General features: G+C 40.7%; 2 protein-coding genes across 2 annotated transcripts in view; one reads left to right on the top strand and one right to left on the bottom strand.

Annotated features, from left to right (window-relative positions):
- The first annotated feature begins 22 nt into the window (after window positions 1-22).
- FAM162A (family with sequence similarity 162 member A) lies at window positions 23-11,054 on the top strand. The gene is made up of 5 exons (XM_074157620.1): window positions 23-104; window positions 1,267-1,392; window positions 3,784-3,892; window positions 7,196-7,304; window positions 9,008-11,054. Exons 1-5 carry the CDS (start codon window positions 89-91, stop codon window positions 9,101-9,103), a joined length of 456 nt encoding a protein of 151 aa, XP_074013721.1. The 5' UTR covers window positions 23-88; the 3' UTR covers window positions 9,104-11,054.
- Window positions 11,055-14,790: 3,736 nt separating this feature from the next.
- Window positions 14,791-21,462, bottom strand: part of KPNA1 (karyopherin subunit alpha 1) — a 41,754-nt gene continuing 35,082 nt past the window's right edge. Inside the window, exons 11-13 of the mRNA XM_074157485.1 lie at window positions 19,733-19,860; window positions 18,788-18,966; window positions 14,791-17,563 (exon numbers count right to left, since the gene is read on the bottom strand). Of these exons, the coding sequence (XP_074013586.1) occupies window positions 17,376-17,563; window positions 18,788-18,966; window positions 19,733-19,860 (495 nt within the window). The 3' untranslated portion in view covers window positions 14,791-17,375. The remainder of the gene's footprint in view (window positions 17,564-18,787; window positions 18,967-19,732; window positions 19,861-21,462) is intronic.

Here is a 21,462-nt window from a genome sequence, read left to right as displayed (position 1 = left end):
CGGGACGGGGCGGGGCGCCGGCCCAGCGGTGACATTGAGGGGCGCCGGGGAGGGCCCAGGCAGCGCTGCCGGGGCGGGAGGCCGCGCCATGTGGGGCCGCGCCGGTGAGTGACTGCCCCGGGGCTGGGGGAGGCTGACCGACGGACCGACCCACCGACCGACCCCCGCCGGTGGCGGGCCCCGTGGAGGGGGAGCGTGGAGCGGCGGGGATCCCCCGGGGGGCCCCGGCCCGGCTGCGGGCGGTGCGGCGGGGCTGAGGGGAGACGTGAGCGCCCGACTCCGGTGGGCACCGGCGGCTGGCGGCCTCCGAGCTGGCTAATAATAATAATAATAATAATAATAATAATAAAGGGAATGGATTTGTGCCTTTTTTTCCCCCCTTCCCTGACGGTCTCGAAAAGGGTTTGGTTTCGTTAGGCGTGGGGGAAAGGTCGCTTATAGATGTAAAATGTGGGGGTTTTTTTCAGAGCTGGGATGTATTATGCCTAGAAAATACAAGGCAACTGTTTCTCGTAGGGCGTTTTCAACCAGCATAAAGAAAAAAAAAAAAAAAACACAACTCGGTTTATGCTTTTAGAAGTACCCTTTGCCTTTCAAAGTTGGGGTTTTTTCCTCCCCTCAGAATTTTTTCATTATATTAATTAGTGAATAAGAAGCTTTTTCTTGAATGTGTGTTTCCATATATAAGATGCCCTGTCCTTTTCTAATGCACTACAAAGTGTATGTGTACTTTCTAATGCACTACATAGTAGTGCATTAGAAAGTATACAAAGTATATCTCTATACTGCAAGATTCTGTTTTTTTCTTGACTCTGTCAAGTCAGGGACTTCCTTTTGGGATGTGACAACTTTGGTAGAAGGGTGGTGTGCGGTCCTTGAAATAACACTGCCGAAAGTATAACTGAAGCCCAGGAACAGATAAGTTCCTTGAAACCGTGATGTGCGTTGTCTTGTAGGAATTGCTTGTAGGCTGTAATCTTGCATTCCCATTTTTCTAAACAAGGTTAATGTCCAAGCTCAGGTCACAGCTTATAGACAAGCTTTAATTTCTTTGATAGACTCTCTTACAACCTAAATCTGGTGTTTCTTGCATAATATTAGATTGGTACTTATTGTTTTTCTTTCTTTTTTCTCTGGTGTTTAAAAAAAAAAAAACACAAACAAACCAAAACCAAAAAACCAACTTCAATTTAAAAGGTAGCATTCTCTCTTTCTACTGTTCTGTGTTAGATTTGGCCCCTTTGCTTCCTCTGCTTTCTCTTTCAGATAGGACTGTTAAACTGCTGGGAAGAAACATTCCCTCAATTCTGAGGATGACTAAAGGAGTGGATGTGAAGATAAGCAGAAGGCTTTGCGTTAAACCCCAGGAAGAAAGTCAACTTAAGCCAAGAAGTAAGAGTTTCTGATAAAGATTATGCTACATTTCATGACATGAAATATGTATATTTCTAGGCTGCAATCATCTGAACAGTAATTTGGCTGACACAGGTGCTGATATTCCTGATTTCACGAGAGAGAATTCTGATCTTTAGACTGAAAAACTGAGCATTAAAGTTAGCAATAAGACCTTGATTTTGAACAAAGCCAGGGGTCAATATTTCTTCTTGTGACAATAACACATCTTTCGTTTTGTAGCAGGTCTCTAGTATCTTATCTGATGTACATTGAGGCTCTTCAGCTGTGTTCTAGAACTGACTGTTCAACCCCAATGTAAGCTATTGATGTTTAGGAACATCATACAAGCTAAAATACTGCTGCAGTTTTTCATAGTACAACCAGCTCCAGCTGTTCACAAAACTGAACATGTCCTGCAGGAGAGAGTCAGTCTGAATCTTTGGTTCATTCCTGTTTAACCATGGAGTTGTTCAGGTAAAGCTCAGGCCATGAAACATGTTTTTCACTCTATATAGGACAGTTATGATGGTCTAATGAGAACATCTCCCTTCCCTGAAGAGTGAAAGGTTAAACAGAACATCTGTCATTTGTTTATTGGCCGGCCCAACCTAAACCACGACACCCGTATAACACGTTCCTGTCTTTGCCTGCTGATGCTAGATACAAGGAACATACAGGTGTGAAGCATTTTGCATACTTCTGTCTTACAAACATAACGCAGCTCTACTGGATAAGACAAAAGGTCTTCTTAACAGTGTCACATCTCTGGTAGTGGCTGGGAAAGGAGGTCCCTTAGGTTTACGTGAGGACTAATAGGAATGGTGACCAATAGCAAGGATCTAAGGAAGAGCACAGAAATGGAACAAACCTAGTGTTTCTCCCCTAGACTGCTGTCCCCAGAGGTGGCATCTTTGCTTTTAATGGTCCTCACAGGATATTTCTTTCATAAATTTTTCTAGTCTCTTCAAGCTGGTTGTATTTTTAGCATTTGCATCCTCTGGGAAGGAATTCCTCAGTTGAACCATGCTGTGAGAAAACAAGTATTTGTTTTTGAAACTGGTGCATGCTGTTTTCAATCTCATGTTCCTTTATTCAATACCCCTTCCAAAATGGGACCTGTTCCTTACAACCCGCGCTCCCAATGTCACTTAGGATTCTGGTGCCTCTGTTGTGCTGAAGGGAGCTACAATTACTGCTTTTGCAGGCCAAAGGTCTCAGTCTATGATACTATTTCTTATATGATGACCATTCCATACCTGTGGTTGTCCTTACCAAATTTCTCTGTGAAAATTCTATTCTATTGCAGCTATTTTTGAGATGAGGGATCAGTATTTCACATGCTTTTCAAACTGCTAGAGTCACTGTTTTATACAGTGGTATAATAATGCTTTTGTGTTGTGTTCCTAACCATTGCTGGTGATGCTGTTTCCCTTTCTATTACTAAACATTTTGCCAAAAACTCTAGGAAATGCCAAGAACTTACTTCTCAGCAATAATGGTTAGGTTAGACTCTGTTTTCTGCATGTGAACTGGAATTGCTTTCAGTTATATTCTGAAGCCCTGTGGCTCTTCGCACTTAGCCCTCCTCTTTATGTTTCTAGATAACTTAGTATTGTCAGCAAACTGTCTATCCACCCTACTTCCTAAATAATTCATAAATCCATGGGGCAGCACAGAGCCACACAGTATACCTCCCAACATTGAGGTGGCTTTGTTTTGTTGTTTTTTTTGGGTTGGGGGTGTGTTTTGTTTATTTTAAAGGAGGTGGGAAAGTTACCTATCTTTGCGCTTCGCTTACTAGTTTTTAATGGTATGTTATGTATGGAAACCTTCCTGTATTACATTCTAACTACTTTTTTTTATATGGATTTTGAAAGATGGAGCTGAAAACTAAGGGTCTAATCGTTGCCTATGGTCATCTATTTGTTTATACTTCCAGATAAGATAAAATCTTACACTCCCTGGAAAAGTTAACATTTTGTGATGCAATGGTGCAGCATATTGGTTTTTCTGTAGCAGTTCCATTTGATTTATTTTTTAAACTAATTTAAATGTAATAAAAAAACTGTAATATCACAGCAGCTTAGGAAGCTTAAATGCTGGAGCAGGTTCCACAAATTTAGAACTAGAAATATAGAGGTCTTGGGTAAGATTTGGCTTTTCTTACATGGCCTCAGCTTAATCCATATTTACGGGTTTGTTAATCTGACTCTGATACGCTTTTGTTCCCTAACCAGCTCTAGCAATGATACTAAAAATTCTGCATTGCTCACCCTAACTGGTTTCATTACAGTTGTGGTAATTCATCTTCTTGGACTGTTGGTTTTAGTGGGTTTTTTGTTTGTTTGTGTATTTTTTTGTTTGGTTGTTTTTTTTTTTTTTTTTTAGGTCAGTCTCCTTTGAGGGTGCCTGGACACAAGCCTACAGACTGGGAGAAAAAATTTTTGTTGTGGGCAGGCCATTTCAAAAAACCAGAGGATATACCAGAGACTGTCTCGTAAGTGCCAGTTTTGAAGCTGTAAAAGAGACACTGTCTACACAGGAATAAGTTACTTGAATGCAACCTCAGAATAACTTCTCTTAAATGGGAAGGGTTTCCACAGCTGAAAAATCTTACACTGCTCTGTCTGGTGTATCATCTTGTAGATGAGATGACCTGAGCAATTCTGTATTGCTGAGATAATATATCCCTTTTGATTTTTTTCCCCGAAGGGATGACCAGCATCTATCAGTCGTTTCATTAGAAAAACATCACAAATCGGCCAAGTTTTACTCTTTTCTCACAATCAAAAAAGGTTTTTGCAAATACTGGTGTGAACTTCTCGTAGTGTTTTTCTTTATAGGTCAGTCTCCCATTGTGTGCAGCTTCCATGATATAGCATGATATACAGTAACTGAATATAATTTAAAATATTTATTAATGAATGTCTGGAGGACATGGGCCAACTTTCTTTACTCTAGGAATTTAAACTAACAAACAGTGGAAAGGCTCCCTAACAAAAAATATATATATTCAAAATTTCCCTGTTGCTGGTGGAGTCCAATTGTCAATGCTCTGCCCTGTGTGAAAAGTAGAAAATAAAACTGGATATTCTAGTTTGCCTATCTAAAATGAAGATCAAACTTAACAACAGGGAATTATTAGTTTAAAAAAAACATGGTGGTAGTATAGTTATCTTTTAAAACATGCTTTTAAATATACGCATTTATTTAAATTAAAAAGATACAGTAAATCTTGTGCTACTTGGGTAAGCAAACTATGTAGCTGCCCTCTAAAGTTACTCCATTTGTTTGGATGCACAGTATGGGAATTAGAAAAAACTTAGATGCATGGGTGGATTTTCAAGTGTATCACACTGGATATTATTAAAAATGAATTCTTCGATTTTGTATTGAATAATGTTTCTTAAAATTACATTTGAAATACATAAAGGTGTGATTTATTAAAACATACTAAATTATGTCAGTCATATATTTTTGCATACCAAAAGCTTGTTATGGGTGTTTTTTAAAAAAACAGAGTTAGCAGAGTCATTGAAGTAATTTCAATGGTTTATTGAAAGAACAAACCAACTTCTGATAAAAGCTGACCAGCTTTGCAAGTGCGTCAGGAATTCTTGGTTTTATTTAGGCAAATAGTTCAGCTAAAGCTGAGAAGACTATTGAGAACTATAAAAGCACAAAAGATTTTTTTTTTTTCCTGCTCTAAGCTGAATTAAGAGTGGATTGTAAGGACTTGCAGTATAACTCAGTAATCTTGCAAGGTGTGGTGATCAGAAGTAACTCATTAAACAGATGTTAATCTTAGCCACTGAACTGATTTATATCACAAAATGCATTCAGATAACTACCTTTTCCTCTTGTATATTCTAACACATCCAAGGTACTTCAAAAATTAACTAATAAAGTTTTTTTTAAAATCCTACTTCTGTGCATTTCACCTTAATTGCAGCCTGCACCCAAGTTGTTGACCTGGAAGCAAAATTTAACTACTAGTTTCATGGTAGATGGACGTGTTCCCTGTGATCAGAAGTCTTGTGTGCTAGTGGAAAGTGTCCCTGCCCCATGGCAGGGGGTTCGAACTAGGTGGTCCCTTCCAACCCAAACCATTCTATGATTCTGTCAATACTTTGAAACAGTGATCTAATCACTCTTGCCCTCCTCTTCAAAAACAAGAACAAAACTCTCTTTGGTTCTCAGGTCCTACCCTACACGACTTAGCATGTTGAGCTATCGTGGATCCTTTGGTATCTTTTTTTCTCCAAGTATAAGGGTCAAAATGTCAAGATTCCATATTCACTCATGTTTGTGTACAGTGATAATTTTCCAGTTCCATTAAACTCACTAACCACGTTAGTTTTGGGGTATAATTACCTAGTTTGCATTTATTCTTTCATATTCTTTCAACACGATGTTGATGCTTTTCTAGTCATCTGTAATTTTATAATATCCCCAATTTAATCCGTGAGACTATTAGATCCCCTTGAGAAGGGAGTCAACTGCTCTGAATTCTGCAAGGGGAGTTAAATATATAGGGTATAGGTCTTTGGTTATTGTGGAAAGCACATCTAAAAGCATTATGCTTCATTGGCCCTTCTTGCATTGGTATCTCCAATACGAACTTCAAATTTGCTGTAACTGAGATGTTATTTGGGTAGAATGACCTTCAGAGTTTAACCCTAGATGATCTTAAAGGTTCCTTCCAACCTAGACAATTCTATGATTCTAACCCAACTTAAAATAAATTACTTTTTGTCTTAACTCATCACATGTACAGCTGAAAGGCTTTAATAAGTGATACTCTTCTTGTGGAAGATCTTTTAAAAGATAACAGTAGACTAGGCAACAGGTTTCCCGAAGGAGTGGTACAGATACTGGTGTGGCTAGATAAGCCCCCTGAAAAAAACAAAAATAATAAAAGATTTAAAGCAGTCCTCTGTCCAAAGCTGATGTTGGAAGACTTGCAATCCTCTGCGCCTCCTTTAGTTTCTTAGGAAAACAGACTACCTTAATACTATTCTAGCAGGAGGGAAGTGGTAAACACTGGTCTTTTACCAAATCCTATTTACAGTTTCTGAGGACTATTACATTCACAGCCAGCGTGTAATCCCTAGTGTTCTCCAGTCCCGTAGCAGAAGAAGCCCTTATTGCTGGAAAATAGACTGCACCATAAATGAAACCAATTTGAAGGTCAGGCAGAAAGAATTGCTCAGCTGTAATAATGCTTCCCTCTGCCCAAAAAATGCTGGCTGTCAAACATTACGTATTTTATTCCTGCTGACAAAAGGTTTTTTCCTGTGCTTCTGCTATTGAGGGAAAATGCATGTTTTACAATGTTAAATACACTGCAGTTCTAATATGGCTGGGGTACTCGCTGGCTTTGCAGACACTAGAAGGTGGTAGCGAGCGCAGAAGGAGCTAGCATTAAGAAAAACATTGTATTAGTAAAAGCATCCCTCTCCTTTTCCTGTCCTCCCCGTAGTGAACGTACACGTTTAAATACTGCAGCCCTCCTCCTTTGCATTGCAGTCCAGTAGTCTAGAAAGGTGGTAATGTCTTTTAACCATTAAATAACTGAAACTTAAAAAATGTTGGGTTTGTTTCCAACTTTGAGAGGAACTCCTTTGTGATCACAAATCTCCCAAGGTAGCTTGTTCTTGTAAAACCTTTTTGTGAAAAGTACGGTTAGCATGATACAAGATGGCCTAAATAACATGCCAGGAGAAATTAAACAATTAGCCAAATGATTGATCTGTGTCTCTGATAACGAGTCTGTGTTCTTTTATTATTATCTATTGAGGATTGAAACAATCAGAGCAGCAAAGACCACGCTGCGTGTGAAGTTCAGCTACGTGATGATGGCCTTGACAATATTGGGATGCATACTCATGGTGATTAAAGGGAAGCAGGTAAGCCGATTTTTGGCTGGTGGGTACACACCAATCTTCACATAAACTCCTCAGTTCTTCCTATGGATTGTTAGTACTGTTTTGTTTAGGGGTTTTTCTTTTTCATTTTATCACTGAGCAAAAATTAAAAATAAGTCGTCCTAGCTCCCCAGAAGTGACCCTCACTGATTAATTCCCAAGTTAGAACAGGGTGGTGTCACTGTTAGACTACACATGCTCCCTTTAAAAGGGGAAAAAAATAGTCTTCTTTCCTCAGTGCAATACTTAAATTTAGCGCTATTATAACTTCTTAATTTTACTGATGGACTGAGAGAGTTCGAAAGGAAAGCGCACCTTCTGTTCTGTGGATCCGGAAGGCAGGTAAGTGCTCCTTGGGCCATAGGCTCCAAACGCCTCTCTACACACAGCAACACTCACAGAATCAACATAATGGAAATGGCAAATGAGTATGTTTCTCCACAAAACACAAACTTTTGAATTCTCAAAAATCTTTTTAACCAGTGAGGAGATGGTCAGTAATAATTCTGTGCTCTTCAAATGCATTAGAAAATAGATTTCCTTTAGTGTGAATGGAACAACTTTTCTCAAATTATTATTGTTTGTAGAATTAGAAAACTTTTTTATAGAAAAGCTCCCGTAGATGCTGATTATCCTTCACTTGCATAGAATTTGGCAAGATAACAAAGAAGTTCAGTATATGGCTGGTCTATGATTTAATTTGCATCATATAAAGAGAGTAAGCATAAAGTTTAAGATTCCAAGTGCAGCAAAGGTTAGTCATGCCTTAATTTTATGTGTTTTTTTAACATAGTTGGTGGACTATTAACTTTGTGGGATTTCTGTAAAGAAGCAAGGAACGCTTTTTGTGTGCTAAAGCCTCTCAGCAGCATTAAAGACAAGGAAATATAATCTGTGCAGTTTATTGTCATGCTGCTTGTGATTAAAAGCACAGTGGTAACAGAAACAGTCTGCTACATTCTTTTAAGGATGACTGGAAGCAGAAAGCCCCAAGTTCAAAGCATCTGCATGGGCAGAACCTTATCTGTATGCTGCCCTTCTCTGAAGCAGCTCTGATGACAATGTTCCCATCTTGTTTCTGTAGGCTACTGAGTGTCCTACAGAAACCTTGGAACTAGTAACAGAGTCTCAACCCCAGCCCTGGGAACTATTGGAAGTGTCAAGCCACATTTCTACTTGTCAGCGTTCCCCTATCAAAATGAAAAGAATGCAGCACTCTGAAACAAAACAGGGGGAAGGTTTTTCCCTGGCTTCAGCAGAAGAGATCAAACACTGACAACTCCCAGAACGTTTTTCTCTTACATTGGAATAGGATGAATGCAAACACTGGAAAGAAGAGGACAGCTGCTTTGGGACCCTTATTTTCACAGCGGCTGTAATCTGTCGTAACTTTTGCTTTGTTTCCAGTACCTCTGACTTCTGCAGACCAGAGATTAGTATTACATTTTGTGCTCCTGGTCAGTATTTATCTTCTAAGTTTAATTTATTCCCAGAGAAGTAAGAGTTTAAGCCAAAATAGTCTCTGGATGTTTTATTTTAACCCTCTCTCTCCCTGGCATTAAAGCTGACAGAACTGTGCTTTGGTAAAGATAGGCCAGATAATTTTGTAAACTACTGATTCAAGTTTAATCTCCGTAGTCCTTTAGGTGATAACTTTCTGCTCTTGCTTTATCGTTATGTTATAGGCTGTAAAAAGGCATGAATCTCTTACAAGCATAAACTTGGAGAAGAAAGCTCAGTGGAGAGAGGAAGCTTCTCAGAGTGTATCTGCTAAACCTTAGAGGAGGAATCGAACAGACCAAGGACTGGGGAAGAAAAGCCGAGTGCTTTCCAGGACTGGAAGGATGAAATAGTCACATCTTTCCTGTATGTTAGTTCTGTACTCTCTCATGTCCAAGAAAGAATGAATACATTATCCTGTAATCATTAAAACCAGAAATACCTATTTTCTTTTCCTAACAACCTCCCCTTTCATCCAAACTCTCTTCTTCCTTAGAGGAACAGGGCAAGCGAATAAACTGGATAGACAAAACAGTTGTTTCCCACATGTGCTATACGCAAGACAAAGTGTGTGACGCTGCAGGAGCTGTACCTACATTCATGGTACTAGTACCCTTTACAAAGGCTTATGCTCTTACTTAGAATCATTTAGGTTGGAAAAGATCCTTAAGATCACTGAGTCCAACTGTTAACCTAACACTGCCAAGTCCGCCACTAAACCATGTCCCTAAGTGCCACATGTCCACATCTTTTAAATACCTCCAAGGATGGTGACTCCACCACTTCCCCGGGCAGCCTGTTCCAATGCTTGACAACCCTTTCAGTGAAGAATTTTTTCCTAATATCCAATCGAAACCTCCTCTGGTGCAACTTGAGGCCATTTCCTCTCATCCTGTGATGTGGGAGAAGAGTGTGACCCCCACCTCACTAAAACCTTGTTTCAGGTAGTTGTGGAGAGTGATAAGGTCTCCCTCAGCCTCCTTTTCTCCACAGTGAACAACCCCAGTTCCCCCAGCTGCTCCTGGTAAGACTTGTGCTCCAGACCCCTCAGCATCTTCACTGCCCTTCTCTGAACACGCTCCAGCACCTCAATGTCTTTCTTGTAGTGAAGGACCAAAAACTGAACGCAACACTCGAGGTAGAGCCTCACCAGTGCCGAGTACAGGGAGACGATCACTTCCCTAGTCCTGCTGGCTGCACTATTTCTGATACAAGCCAGGATGCTGTTGGCCTGCTTGGCCACCTGGGCACGCTGCTGGCTGATATTCAGCCTCTGCCAACCAACACCCCCAGGTCCTTTTCCACCAGGCAGCTCTCCAGCCACTCTTTCCCAAGCCTGTGGCACTGCATGGCATTGTGACCCAGGTGCAGGACCCAGCACTTGGCCTTGTTGAACCTCATCCCATTGGCCTTGGCCCATCAATCCAGCCTGTCCAGATCCCTCTGTAGATCCAGTCTCTACCCTCAAGCAGGTTGAAACTCCAGCCCAACTTGGTGTCATCTGCAAGCTTACTGAGAGTGCACTCAATCCTCTTGTCCAGATAGTCAATAAAGGTATTGACAGAACTGGCCCCCGTACTGAGCTCTGGGGAACACCACTTGTGACCACCTGCCAATTGGATTTAACTCCATTCACCACCACTCTTTGGGCCCAGCCATCCAGCCAGTTACCACCTAAGAAAAGATAACAGGGACACAAAAGGACAACCCATTAGGTTCCCACTTGTACAAACAAAATGCTTTTGGTGGGCAGTCATCCACTATCACTGACTACTTCAGGTCCCTGCAGGAATAATGGTGCTATATGTATACTCTCTTGTTACAGGCTGCCTAAAATATTCCATATGTTTCTCTTTGTGGAAGAGAGAATAATTATTAGGGGAGTCCTTGAATCAGGAATAATTGTATCACCTGCATTAATACCATCAAAATGCTCTTAATAAAAAGTCCGCTTACCTGTTCAAGGTCCAATATATTCTGGCTGCATTTAAGTGAAGGATTACTTCTTGTGAGTAACTGCCTGCCTCTAATAAAAAGAGGAGAGGGAGTCATAGGGAAATGGTATTCCAGAGAACCAGTGTGTTGCAGGTGACAACCTAATGGTTTTTACACCACAGCTGGTAGTGAGATGAGAGAATATCCAAGCTAAGGGAGCAGAGGAATGTCGAGGAATACCAAGCAACAGCCTCAACCTCTGCAATCAGACTCACTATTTAGAGGCACATGAGTATGAAAAAAAAAAATAAAAAAATCAATCAGACATTCCTGCTCTCTGCTGCTGAGCTCTTTTTTTCCAAACCTCATTTAGATTTTTTGCATTTTTCCCCTTTAAATTGTCATCTGTGCTTTCCTGATACTAGCTCACTCGAAGATCATCTGCCTCAAGTTTTAAAAGCGGTAGACCCAGTAACAACCTGCAAAGAGCAACTCCCAACAGTCCTACTACTGGCACACATCCCAGAAGAGTCACATACTGTTCACGCTGAACAGCCTGCAGCAACCGGAGACCAGGATTCTTCCTCAGTCCTTTCAGTTCGTTTGGAAGGAAATATAGATTGGGTCTGTCAGGACTACTGGAAAGCGTGTTACTCTCCAGGACTGCCTGCTAACTGGCCGCTGGGAACGGAGGAGGCATTATGTGTTTGACAGATTTAGTTGGTGAACTTCCTGAGAGCTGGAGGCAGATTGCATTTCTGGGTACCGCTCATGTTGATGAGATGTAACCAATCAAACAAGCTGTGCAGTCATTCCACCACAGAAGTTACAACCTTCAGATGACATCACAACCTGTTACCGGGTTCTCTGTAAGGCAATTACCATCGCCACGTATGCTGGCAATCAAACAGAGGAGGCTTCCACAGACTCGTCCCCTCAGTCAGCGCTGATTGTAAGTCATGCTTAATTCCACTGCAGGCACGTGAACAGATCTTTCATGACAGCTCTCGTTCTTTGCCACACTAATAAGCACACAGGCAGGAACCATAAAATCTTCCCATACGCTGTGGCTGTGCTCATTTATGTATTAAATGAGACCAAAAAGGAGAACGTGCACTTCAGACGGTATTTCAAAAGAAACTTGTGATTTGATTTATGCTTGGTCATGGCAGAGCTTAAAACCATGCATCTCTCAAAAATATCCCCCTTTCAATAAGCACCTCCGAGTGCACTCTTGTCAACAGAACTGGAGGTACCTCATCTAAGTTTTGGAAATAAAACTCATCCAGCTGGTGAAGTATTTCAAATAAAAACATGTAAAATACCACTTAGAAAGCAACACCCCAGAGCAGCAATGCTCACCGGTTTTTCATTTTAAATTTCTATAAGCTTTACGCTGTTTACTCAGAAATTAAACTCTGGCCCCGTGGTTTGACAGGAAGCCCATGCAGAAATCATAAATCCTTTCCTTCTATCACTCTGGTATCTCCACCATTCCAGTATTTATGCACCATAAAACCTGTGCAGCACTGCACACATTTGTGTTTTCTTTCAGCTTCCACTTACGCTCTGGAGTGGCAAATAAAAGCCTGAGCCACTGGCCTTCATGCTCTCTCCAGCTCCCTCCCAACCATCGCAAATTTTCTTAGCGAGCGTTTGGGCACTAGAAAAATTATGTATATCTTAGAGGAGCAATGAAGGAAACCACCTCTTTCCTCGTGTGATGGCTTCCAAGAAAGCACTTCTAAACACAGACAACAGTTTAGAAAACAACACATATTTCTGGCCTAGGCAGCCCATCTAGCCAACTGGAGAACTTCGTAATAGGCCCTGTATCACCTGATTAGCTCATAGCTTTAGCCTACAGCCTTTTAACCATGCCTGACGGAGAGGAACATACTAAGTCCTTAGAGAGTATTTCCTCTCCTTTCTCCACTTTGGCTTAGTCTGCAATACCATTCAATTTATTCAAAAAAGTAAAATTATCAATCCTATACCATAGAATCATAGAATTTCTACGTTGGAAGGGACCTTTAAGATCACCTAGTCCAACCATCAACCTAACTCCAATAAAAAACCACCACTAAACCATGTCACTAAGCACTATGTCAACCCGTCCTTTAAATACCTCCAGGGATGGTGCCTCTTCCCTGGGCAGTCCATTCCAATGCTTAATAACCCTTTCAGTGTAAAAATTTTTCCTAATATCCAATCTGAACCTTCCCTGGCACAACTGGAGGCCATTTCCTCTTGAAATGCCATATGCCATATTGCTGTACCTGTTCCAGAAGCAACTGAAACTTCCCAGTGCAATGATCAATTTGACAACTTGAATGACACCTTAGGACCCCTATGAGCACGGCCAGAGCCGTACACAAAAAGCTCCTGTTTATTTTCCTACTAAGACTCAGGCATCCAAAGAAAGATTCAAATTCTTCTGGCTAAAGTTGGCATCGGGAAGTACTAACGATGTGTTGTGCCAATCTCAGAAGCAAAGAAACCATACTGGAAGACGTGGGAATTACTTAAAGCTGGCACAGAGGCACAGGAAATACTCAGGGAAGCACAGAGATGTACCACCAGGAGCACTGTCAGGCATTGCAAGTCTGTAGACAGGATGACTAGATAACGATTCAGGTAGTCCTACATCTTCCTTTCTCTAACACACAGTTTAACTGACACTGCAAGAACAACTCAGAGATTCTTGTTCTCATGAATCTTTTTACCTTACCAGCTTGCAGGGCTTTTGGATGGTGCTTAGATTGGATCTCCACAAGCAGACAAAACCAAATGCCTTAACTTCCAGGTTGAGGATAGGGGCAGAAGAAAATATGTAAGATCACTTTTCTGGCACTACACACTGCATGGCAGAGCTAAGAGAAGAACTCAAGAACCCCAGCAGCTTCCTGGCCTTTCCGCTACGCATGAGAGCACGCTGTCTCCTACCTACACACAAAACAAGAACAGATCATTTAAACACACAGTGTGACCTTCACAAAAGTGGAAGCTAGAGGCATCCTCTGAGTTAGCTCCTGTTTGGGCAGCAGGGCACCCCTCAGGAAAGCAGAGAATACTGGTTTCATTGTTTCTAGCAGGGGACACGTCCCTTGTTGCTCTCATGTCAGTCTAAAAAAATGCCTCGTTTCTCATCTAAATGGAACTTGAAACCTTTTAATAGTTGTTGCTGTTCCAAATTTTTAGCAACCCTTTTTAGCTGCGGATAGCAACACCAAGAGCATTCCTGTAAAAAAAAAAGCTGCACCAATGCTGAATTTAAAGTTAATATAAATTTCCCATTTCTACTAAAGATTTCTTTTTGTACCTATAAGCATTAGAGTAACCACAGAATCGTGGTAGGAAATAGTGTTCAAGTGATAACGTATATTGATCTTCATACTCTTTCAGAGGCACTTTTCCTCCAAAACGGTGTCCTTCACCTGTGGCCTGAATGTTATTTATTAGGTGGGTAACATAACACTACACATTTAGCTCTTTTAAAATGCGAATAGTTTACTTGCCGCTGGTCTACCGAGTAATTCTGATCATTCGGTATCAGTGAGCTGTTCCTTCCATAATTCACAAGTCTGATCCCCCTTCCGTACTCACCTAGTTTGCAGCCTTTGTTAGAAGTGGATTTTGTTTCTTTTCAACCCATCAATAAGGCTAAGTAAAGCAAGGCCACGAACTGACTGCTGGAAGATCCTGATGGAAATACACTCAATTAAGCACCATTTAAAATTCAATTGAGACCTATGAGTTAGCCACATTTTAATCCATTTAATGTGTGCCATGTTGATTTTTGTATTGTTTTAGTTTTCAGTCAAAATGTTATGCAGTACCAGTCAAATGCCTTACACAGTCTAAGTATATATGACAATAATATCACCTGTGTCAACCAAGCCTGTCACTTCAAACAAACATACCAAGTTTAAAGATTTATACTTATCTGCTCTGAATTCACATATCCACTGCAAAAGTAACAAACACTGGCCAGGCTCCTTACAGAGGAAGGCACACCATTCAGCTTAAATGGACTCTTTTTTTAATTCACTCATTTAGAGGCAATTGTCATTATTTTCTTGGGGGGTGGGGGGAGGGAAACGCCAATGCACCACATTGTTTTCACTAGCCTGGAAGAGAAAACACTTATATATATATAGATATATAGATATATAGATATGTATATATGTACACACATGTGCATGTGTGTATATATATACGTGTGTGTGTATATATGTATATATACACAACTAGTGTATATATACACAGAATATACATATATGAATATACAGAATATATGCACACACACTTTGCTCAGATTTGTTTACAAAATATGTAGCATTTTTATACCATCCAATAAGAGGTACATGATTTTAAACAAATCTTATAGAAATGACATGTTATTGGAAATTTACACGTAAAAAAATCCAGCACAAAAAAATCCAAAAGCTAAAACAAGATTTTGCTACTAATCAGTGCTTCTATCACCCTTCAAGAAAAGAGAAACACAGTTATTTATATGTGATGTAAAGGCAACATTGAGGGGTTTTTTGCTTTTTTTTTTAAATTAACCACCAAATTTAACCCCCTAAAATTACAAAGAATCGAAGTCCATTTACAGATCAAGTGCAGTAAACTAAATGTTCCTTCAGCACAAAGCAGCACTAGAGAAAATAACTGGGAGAGGGAAGGTGGAGGCCAACTGGCTTAGCTAGGGAGGCAGCAGGTGGCCTCTGCAGTGGCCACACAGGTCAGAGTCTCCATCCTGAAGCACAGGCAGAACTGAAGACTGTATTTAAATAATGGTCACACAGAGCTGATGTTCAGGCCTTTGCCTAGCTTTTTTTCAGCAGTTTGACAAGTGATTTATATGTGTTTATTATTCTGTATCCAATGGGCTGGTTTTGCTTTTGCAGTGGCTTGTCACTGAGAGGAGTCATAAGGAGGATCTTGTAGACAGTTCTGCCACTAACATTTACCACAGGTACACGACGCTGCAGTTGTCAGTGGTGATTTTGAAATGTTTACACTGGACAAATGTGTGTTCCAAGCATCCAAAATGGCTTGAAAGAACATAGCCCGATGCAGGGCGGGAAGCGGACGGTCTGGAGAATCCATTGCATTTACAGAAACGGAACTGCCACTTTCAAGCACGTGGCATCTCCCCAGTTGCGTGAAGAGTTTGGTGTCAATGTCAGCTGAACTCAGTGAGGAGTGGCTGGCCTTTGCATCAGATGTCTGTGATCCAAGCAGGTTGCGGAGCCAAGAACATGCTGCTAGCAGAAGGGCAGTCCGCAGCTGCAGATGACAGCTGTCATGCAGTCAGCGATGTCTTATAGATGTCACCTGTAGGAACCATGCGTTCCATGCTAATTCACCTGAAGTCCCGTAAACAGCAAAAGGGAAAAATGAAATGAAAGGGCCAGGTGGATCTGTGTGTAATATTACTATCCCTTGAATGTAGTGTCATTTTAGTTGTTAAATAAGGGGCTTGCCCAGGAGGACTCCGTTTTATCAGGTGAGCTGGAGAGGAAGCTCTTGTCTCGCGAAAATGAAAAGGAGATCGAACGCTCCTTGTACTAAATTTTACAAATGAAGATTTCTGTATTCAGAAGGTAATTTTTCAGAAGACAAATCTGTTCAAGTCACGCTGTGTAAAAATGTAAAGAGGCAGACAGGAATTTTTCAGCCATAACTATTAATACCAAGGACCAGACTCTGGAGCATGAAGTCAGAAAGGGCTTGATTTCTAAGGAAGGCCCAGGTGGATCATACTGTGCTGGCAAGCAGAAGTGGGGGTAGTTTCTCCATTCTAGAGGCTGGTTTGGAAAGTCATTTCTGGGTAGGTGGTAAGAGTGACCTATTCACAGGCTCTTTTTTTTTTGTGGATGAAGAGGAAAGACTGGGAAGGTATACAAATCTCCACAGTGGCCTGCAATCCATCTTAGGAGCTCAGTGTCGAGAAGGGATAGGGCCAGATGTGCTCAGTATTCTTAAGAACCAGAAAACATGTCCATTGCAGCCTGTTGTTGCAGGGGATAGAGAACTTATTCCATTCTTTGTAACATGTTCTATATGCCAATAACCCCAGCTGGCACATACAGCAAAGTAGATACGTTGCATGTGAAGATCTAACACATCTCACACAGCCATCCAAAGAGGCATCCAGGGAAGAATATGGGGAATGAATTCAGCTACGTTCTCAGAAAGTCCGAATGTCTCCCTGGACTGCAGGCACATGCACTGCAGCAAATACAAGAGAAAGGCAGCCTTATCTTGGATGCCAGGAGTGTGGGGGCTATGGAGGAGGGATTATTTTCCTGTAATAGGAGCAGGGAATATCTCAAAGTATAGAAAGGTGCCTCAACTCCACGAAGATGATAGTGGAGAAGTTCAGAATCTAGAGGAGAAGGGTGATTCTGGCGACCCCTTGCCAAGGAGAGGGCATCCTGCCACGGAGAGCCAAAAGTTTTCCAGACGTATGTAAGAGCATGTGCACAAGGCAAGCGAATGAGCGCAAACAGGGTTATGGAAAACATTGAGAGAATCACTCCACGGGTGGCTTGTGGCTCGACAACAGGATTGGCTAGGTAGAGGAGCACACAGCACAGGGGCACCTCAGAGCTGGAAGCCTTCCATGGGAGCCTCACACTGCTGGAAGATGTACTGTTGCTGGTTGAGATCCACCTGTGGGGCAATGCTGCTGTCTTCATCCTCTGTTCCAAAGTAGTGCTCGATCAGATCGAAGGCCTTCTGATAAATCTCTTGATTCTCATGGCTCTGTAGAAATTCAATCTTGTCCAGGCCTGCAGAGAAAAGAAGCATGTAACAGTTACAGCTCAGTGAAAGCATATGACCATGACAATTTAAGTCTGTTGTGAACATCGAGCTCCACAACAATTCTCTCCCACCTTCAGAAAAAACAGGTCCCTCTATGGAGACCCTTACCCAACTTTTACCCTCCATAAACAAGGAAAAATAAGTTGAACTACAGAGTTCCCTGTAACTGTGTGATGTGTTTCCATACTGCCTGCCTCTACCCTTTCACTCAAAAAATGAAAACAAGCTTAAATGCGTAAAGAACAAGGCCTCGAAGACTTTTTCTGAAGAGACTGTTAGGATCATGTTTCCTGAAAGTGTGTTCACAGTGCTTTCTTTACGAAGACCGTGATGACAGAATCACATAACTGCAAGTTGGAAGAGGCTTCTGGTAATCATCTAGTCCAACCTGCAGCCCAGCCCAGCACTACTACCAACACCAGACTAGGTCAGCTGTGTCTAGCTGAGTCTTTGAGACTTCCAGTGATGGGAGACTCCATCACCTAATCTGTATCATGTGTATACACAACGCAGTTAAGACTCACGCAACCAGTTTTTGGGCAGACATTAAGCAGATGGAGCAAACTCAGGCTTTATAGTCAGAAACAAATGAAAATAATACAGCAAGCTAAACTATCTTTCATACTTAGGAATGACGCTATAATGAATTCCAAGTCTTAGTCACTCTAGTAAATCTCTAATATTGGGAATTGTAGTGGCTTTCTCATCTGCTCCTTTTACTATGTATGAAGACTAGAGGAAATAATTCTATGATACTCTATATATAGGCATTTCTGCAACACTGGAAAAGGGAAATTAAAACCTAGAAGCAGGCAAGAAAAAAAATCCTATTCTGATGTAACTCTTCCCTGGAAAATCAAGGTAACCATGAAGGAAACCATAGTTCAAGAAACCATGTTCAGTGGTTCAGAAATTCAAATTTCATCCTCTTCTATGCTGTTCTTGATAATCCATTTTTATTTTTCTTAATGAGTACTTGCCCATCGACAAGGAAACTAACCTTAAGAGCAGCAGTACCTCAGAACTGGAATAAAAGCATGCTGATACATGCTAGAGCCTCAGCACAGCAAAGGCAAACAAGGAAGCTGCTGCTGCTGCCATAATTCTACAGGGCAGCAGAGGGGGTGAAACTGTAGCGGGTTTGTGATCACTGCTTTAACCCCTGACTTCCACAGATGTTTTGCTCATACCATACGCTTCTTCAATAAGAGCGCAGTAAGGATTAATGCCAGTGCCACTGCGTTTGGATTCCTGCTCTCCAAGCCTCAGGATGTTCTCCAGCCCATTCAGTGCTACTTGCACAATCTTTGAGTCCATTACTGTAAGGAGGTCGCAGAGTGGTTTGATGCATCCAAGTTCTACTAAATACCTGAAAAACACCACATGGAACCCAGTAAATTGTCTGCAAAATTGTAATTTTAGCCATTTAAGCCATTAGCCATTTAGCCATTTAAAATGTAGCCATTTAAGCACTCAGCATGAAGGTCTAAGAACCAAAACAATCAGATAAAGTATCAACTTGACTGGAGAAATTATAGACTTTTATTTGTATCTAGTCAATTCTGCTGAAACAATTAAAATAACTTTAAAATATCTTCTCTGTCTCTCTCTGTACATACAAAATAATAACTTAATTTTGTAACTTAAATTTATAATTCTATAACTATAAAGATTTTTCTATTAATATCAACTATATTAATTTAATATATCTATAATTTTAGGGGGCTGTTTTATACAAAATTGCATATAGGCATAACATACTGGTATAAGTTAAACAGCAAAAACAATGCACATTGTGCCCTCGCCTGAAGGGCTGAGCTATTCCTTCTCCAGACTGCTAATGCACTTTGTTACACTCCACAATGACCACTAAGAAATTAGTTGAAAAGTTGCATTTCATTTTTTTCCACATAAGAGAAGTGGTTCAATTAATTAAATAAGTATTACAGCTGAAATACTTCTGTGATTTCTCCCTAAAGGAATGAATGGCTCACTCACAATACAAAGACACGGTCTCTCTGGAAACAACACTGGGAGCACACAGAAAGGTTTTCCAGTTCCTAGGTTATTAGTTTGATTTCTTGCACAAACACTAATTCACTCAATTGCATTGAAATATTTGAACTATTTCATACTTGATCTGTTCAGCAGAGCCTCCAGACGTTGCATTCGTGATTGCCCAAGCAGCTTCCTTCCTTGTCCGAAACTCAGCCGTTTGCAAAATATTTATAAGAGCTGGAAAGATATGGGCATCTATGACCGTCTGCAAAAAGAAATGACATGGCAGGGTTATAATAAAAATCAGGAATAACTACCTTGTCCTGAGCTAGTTAATGTCGATTCTCAGCACAGCACTTTAAACAATGAAATGTTACTTATCAAGGGGCAAAAATCAGTTTTCAGCTTTACATTCAAAAAATTAGTTATCACTGGGGTCTGTGCTTATCCCAAAAGAGTTCAAAACACATTCAGACTGAAGTGACTGCCACATCTAATGCGTTACTTAATCATACTTTGACAGCCAAAGAATGCCACACTTCCCTTATTTTTCCAGGTAACAAACCACTCAGCTATTAAGTCAGTAAACCACTAAGTCATTAAGATACCCGAAACAGAGAAAAAAACCTCACAAGCCTGTACATTTCCACTAGGTGAGACAACAGAGCAAAGAGAGAATGTATTGTAAGAACTCCTCGAGACAAGAAAGCAGCAATACATTCTTTACAGGTGAAAAGACAAAGCAGTAGATGGTTTGGTTAATTGCTTAGCTCACCAAGCTGCTATCAGTCAAATGAGTTATTTACTCAACAACTCAAAGTTTCTAGTGATTTCCTCTGGAAAGAGGCTTTTGCACAAATGAAACCAGTTTAGTTACACACGTGCGACAAGGATCCAAAACACTTTCATAAGGCTCTTTCAAAGAAGCAAGAGCTTAGGATTACATTTTTAAACTACCGTTTTACAAACACAAGTCATCACAGAAGAGATAAAAGCAAATTCAAAGAAAGCCAAAGAGATTTTTTCCAGGAGCTCTGCAGAAGAAAACTAACAGATTACATACTGCAAAAAGCTATAGTCAATTCACGGTATGGATGGTTAACCAGTGAAAAAAAACCAACTGATATTTCTTTTTGTCTGGGCATCCTTCCTGTTTGTCTGGGCATCCACACTGCATCTAATTTGTAAATCCATACCATGCATCAGTTGTATCAACAGTCCCGTGAACACTCTCTCTTTTATCATAGAATCTGCACTTCTAGTACAGCAATCTGGGCCCCTCTAGGAAAACTACTTACACTTCCATCATGCCATGTTATATTAGACTTGTACCTTTCAAAGAATATTTGGCAAAACGTCCTGAAATTTTTGAACATGAATGATGGTAGAGGTAGATCATAAAAAGGAGCCAGCAATTTAAAAAAAAAAGACAAAAGATAAAAGAAAGTATTTTCAAAAAACAGAATGCATTTTACTCCCTGACATATTTTACTGAGAAAAAACACTTAATTTTTAAAAATACACAAAACCAACACACTGTGAGGCTATGTGGAACACGAGAGCATCTGCTTCATTACAGTTATCAGATCAAGGACCTTTTTAGCTCAAAGGGAGATATAAATAACAGGAAAGTAATAAATAAAACACACGGTGACACAAACCTGATAGACAAGGGATAAGAGAGGCAATCACAAAGAAGGAAAAGGCTCCAGTCACTAATTAATGGGCCATTAAGAAACTACAGGCACAGCTTTGCAGAGAGCCAGCCTGGACTTTGTAACTGGGAAGAGCAGAAACAAATAGGACTGTGCAAAACTTAATAACGTATCTTTTAACTATGCAAATTCCCTCTCTAGATTGCGTGTGT

The sequence above is a fragment of the Numenius arquata genome, chromosome 1 (assembly GCF_964106895.1).
Source record: "Numenius arquata chromosome 1, bNumArq3.hap1.1, whole genome shotgun sequence".
Lineage (NCBI taxonomy): Eukaryota > Metazoa > Chordata > Aves > Charadriiformes > Scolopacidae > Numenius > Numenius arquata.
The sequence above is the reverse complement of the archived record's forward strand: the minus strand, read 5'-3'. Positions and strand labels throughout refer to the sequence as shown.

What these genes read in the sequence shown, in the direction of transcription:
- FAM162A (XM_074157620.1), top strand. An exon ending in AAGTCAACTTAAGCCAAGAA is followed by an intron (nt 1,393 to 3,783) that starts GTAAGAGTTTCT and finishes TTTTTTTTTTAG; the next exon opens with GTCAGTCTCCTTTGAGGGTG. An exon ending in GATATACCAGAGACTGTCTC is followed by an intron (nt 3,893 to 7,195) that starts GTAAGTGCCAGT and finishes TTATCTATTGAG; the next exon opens with GATTGAAACAATCAGAGCAG.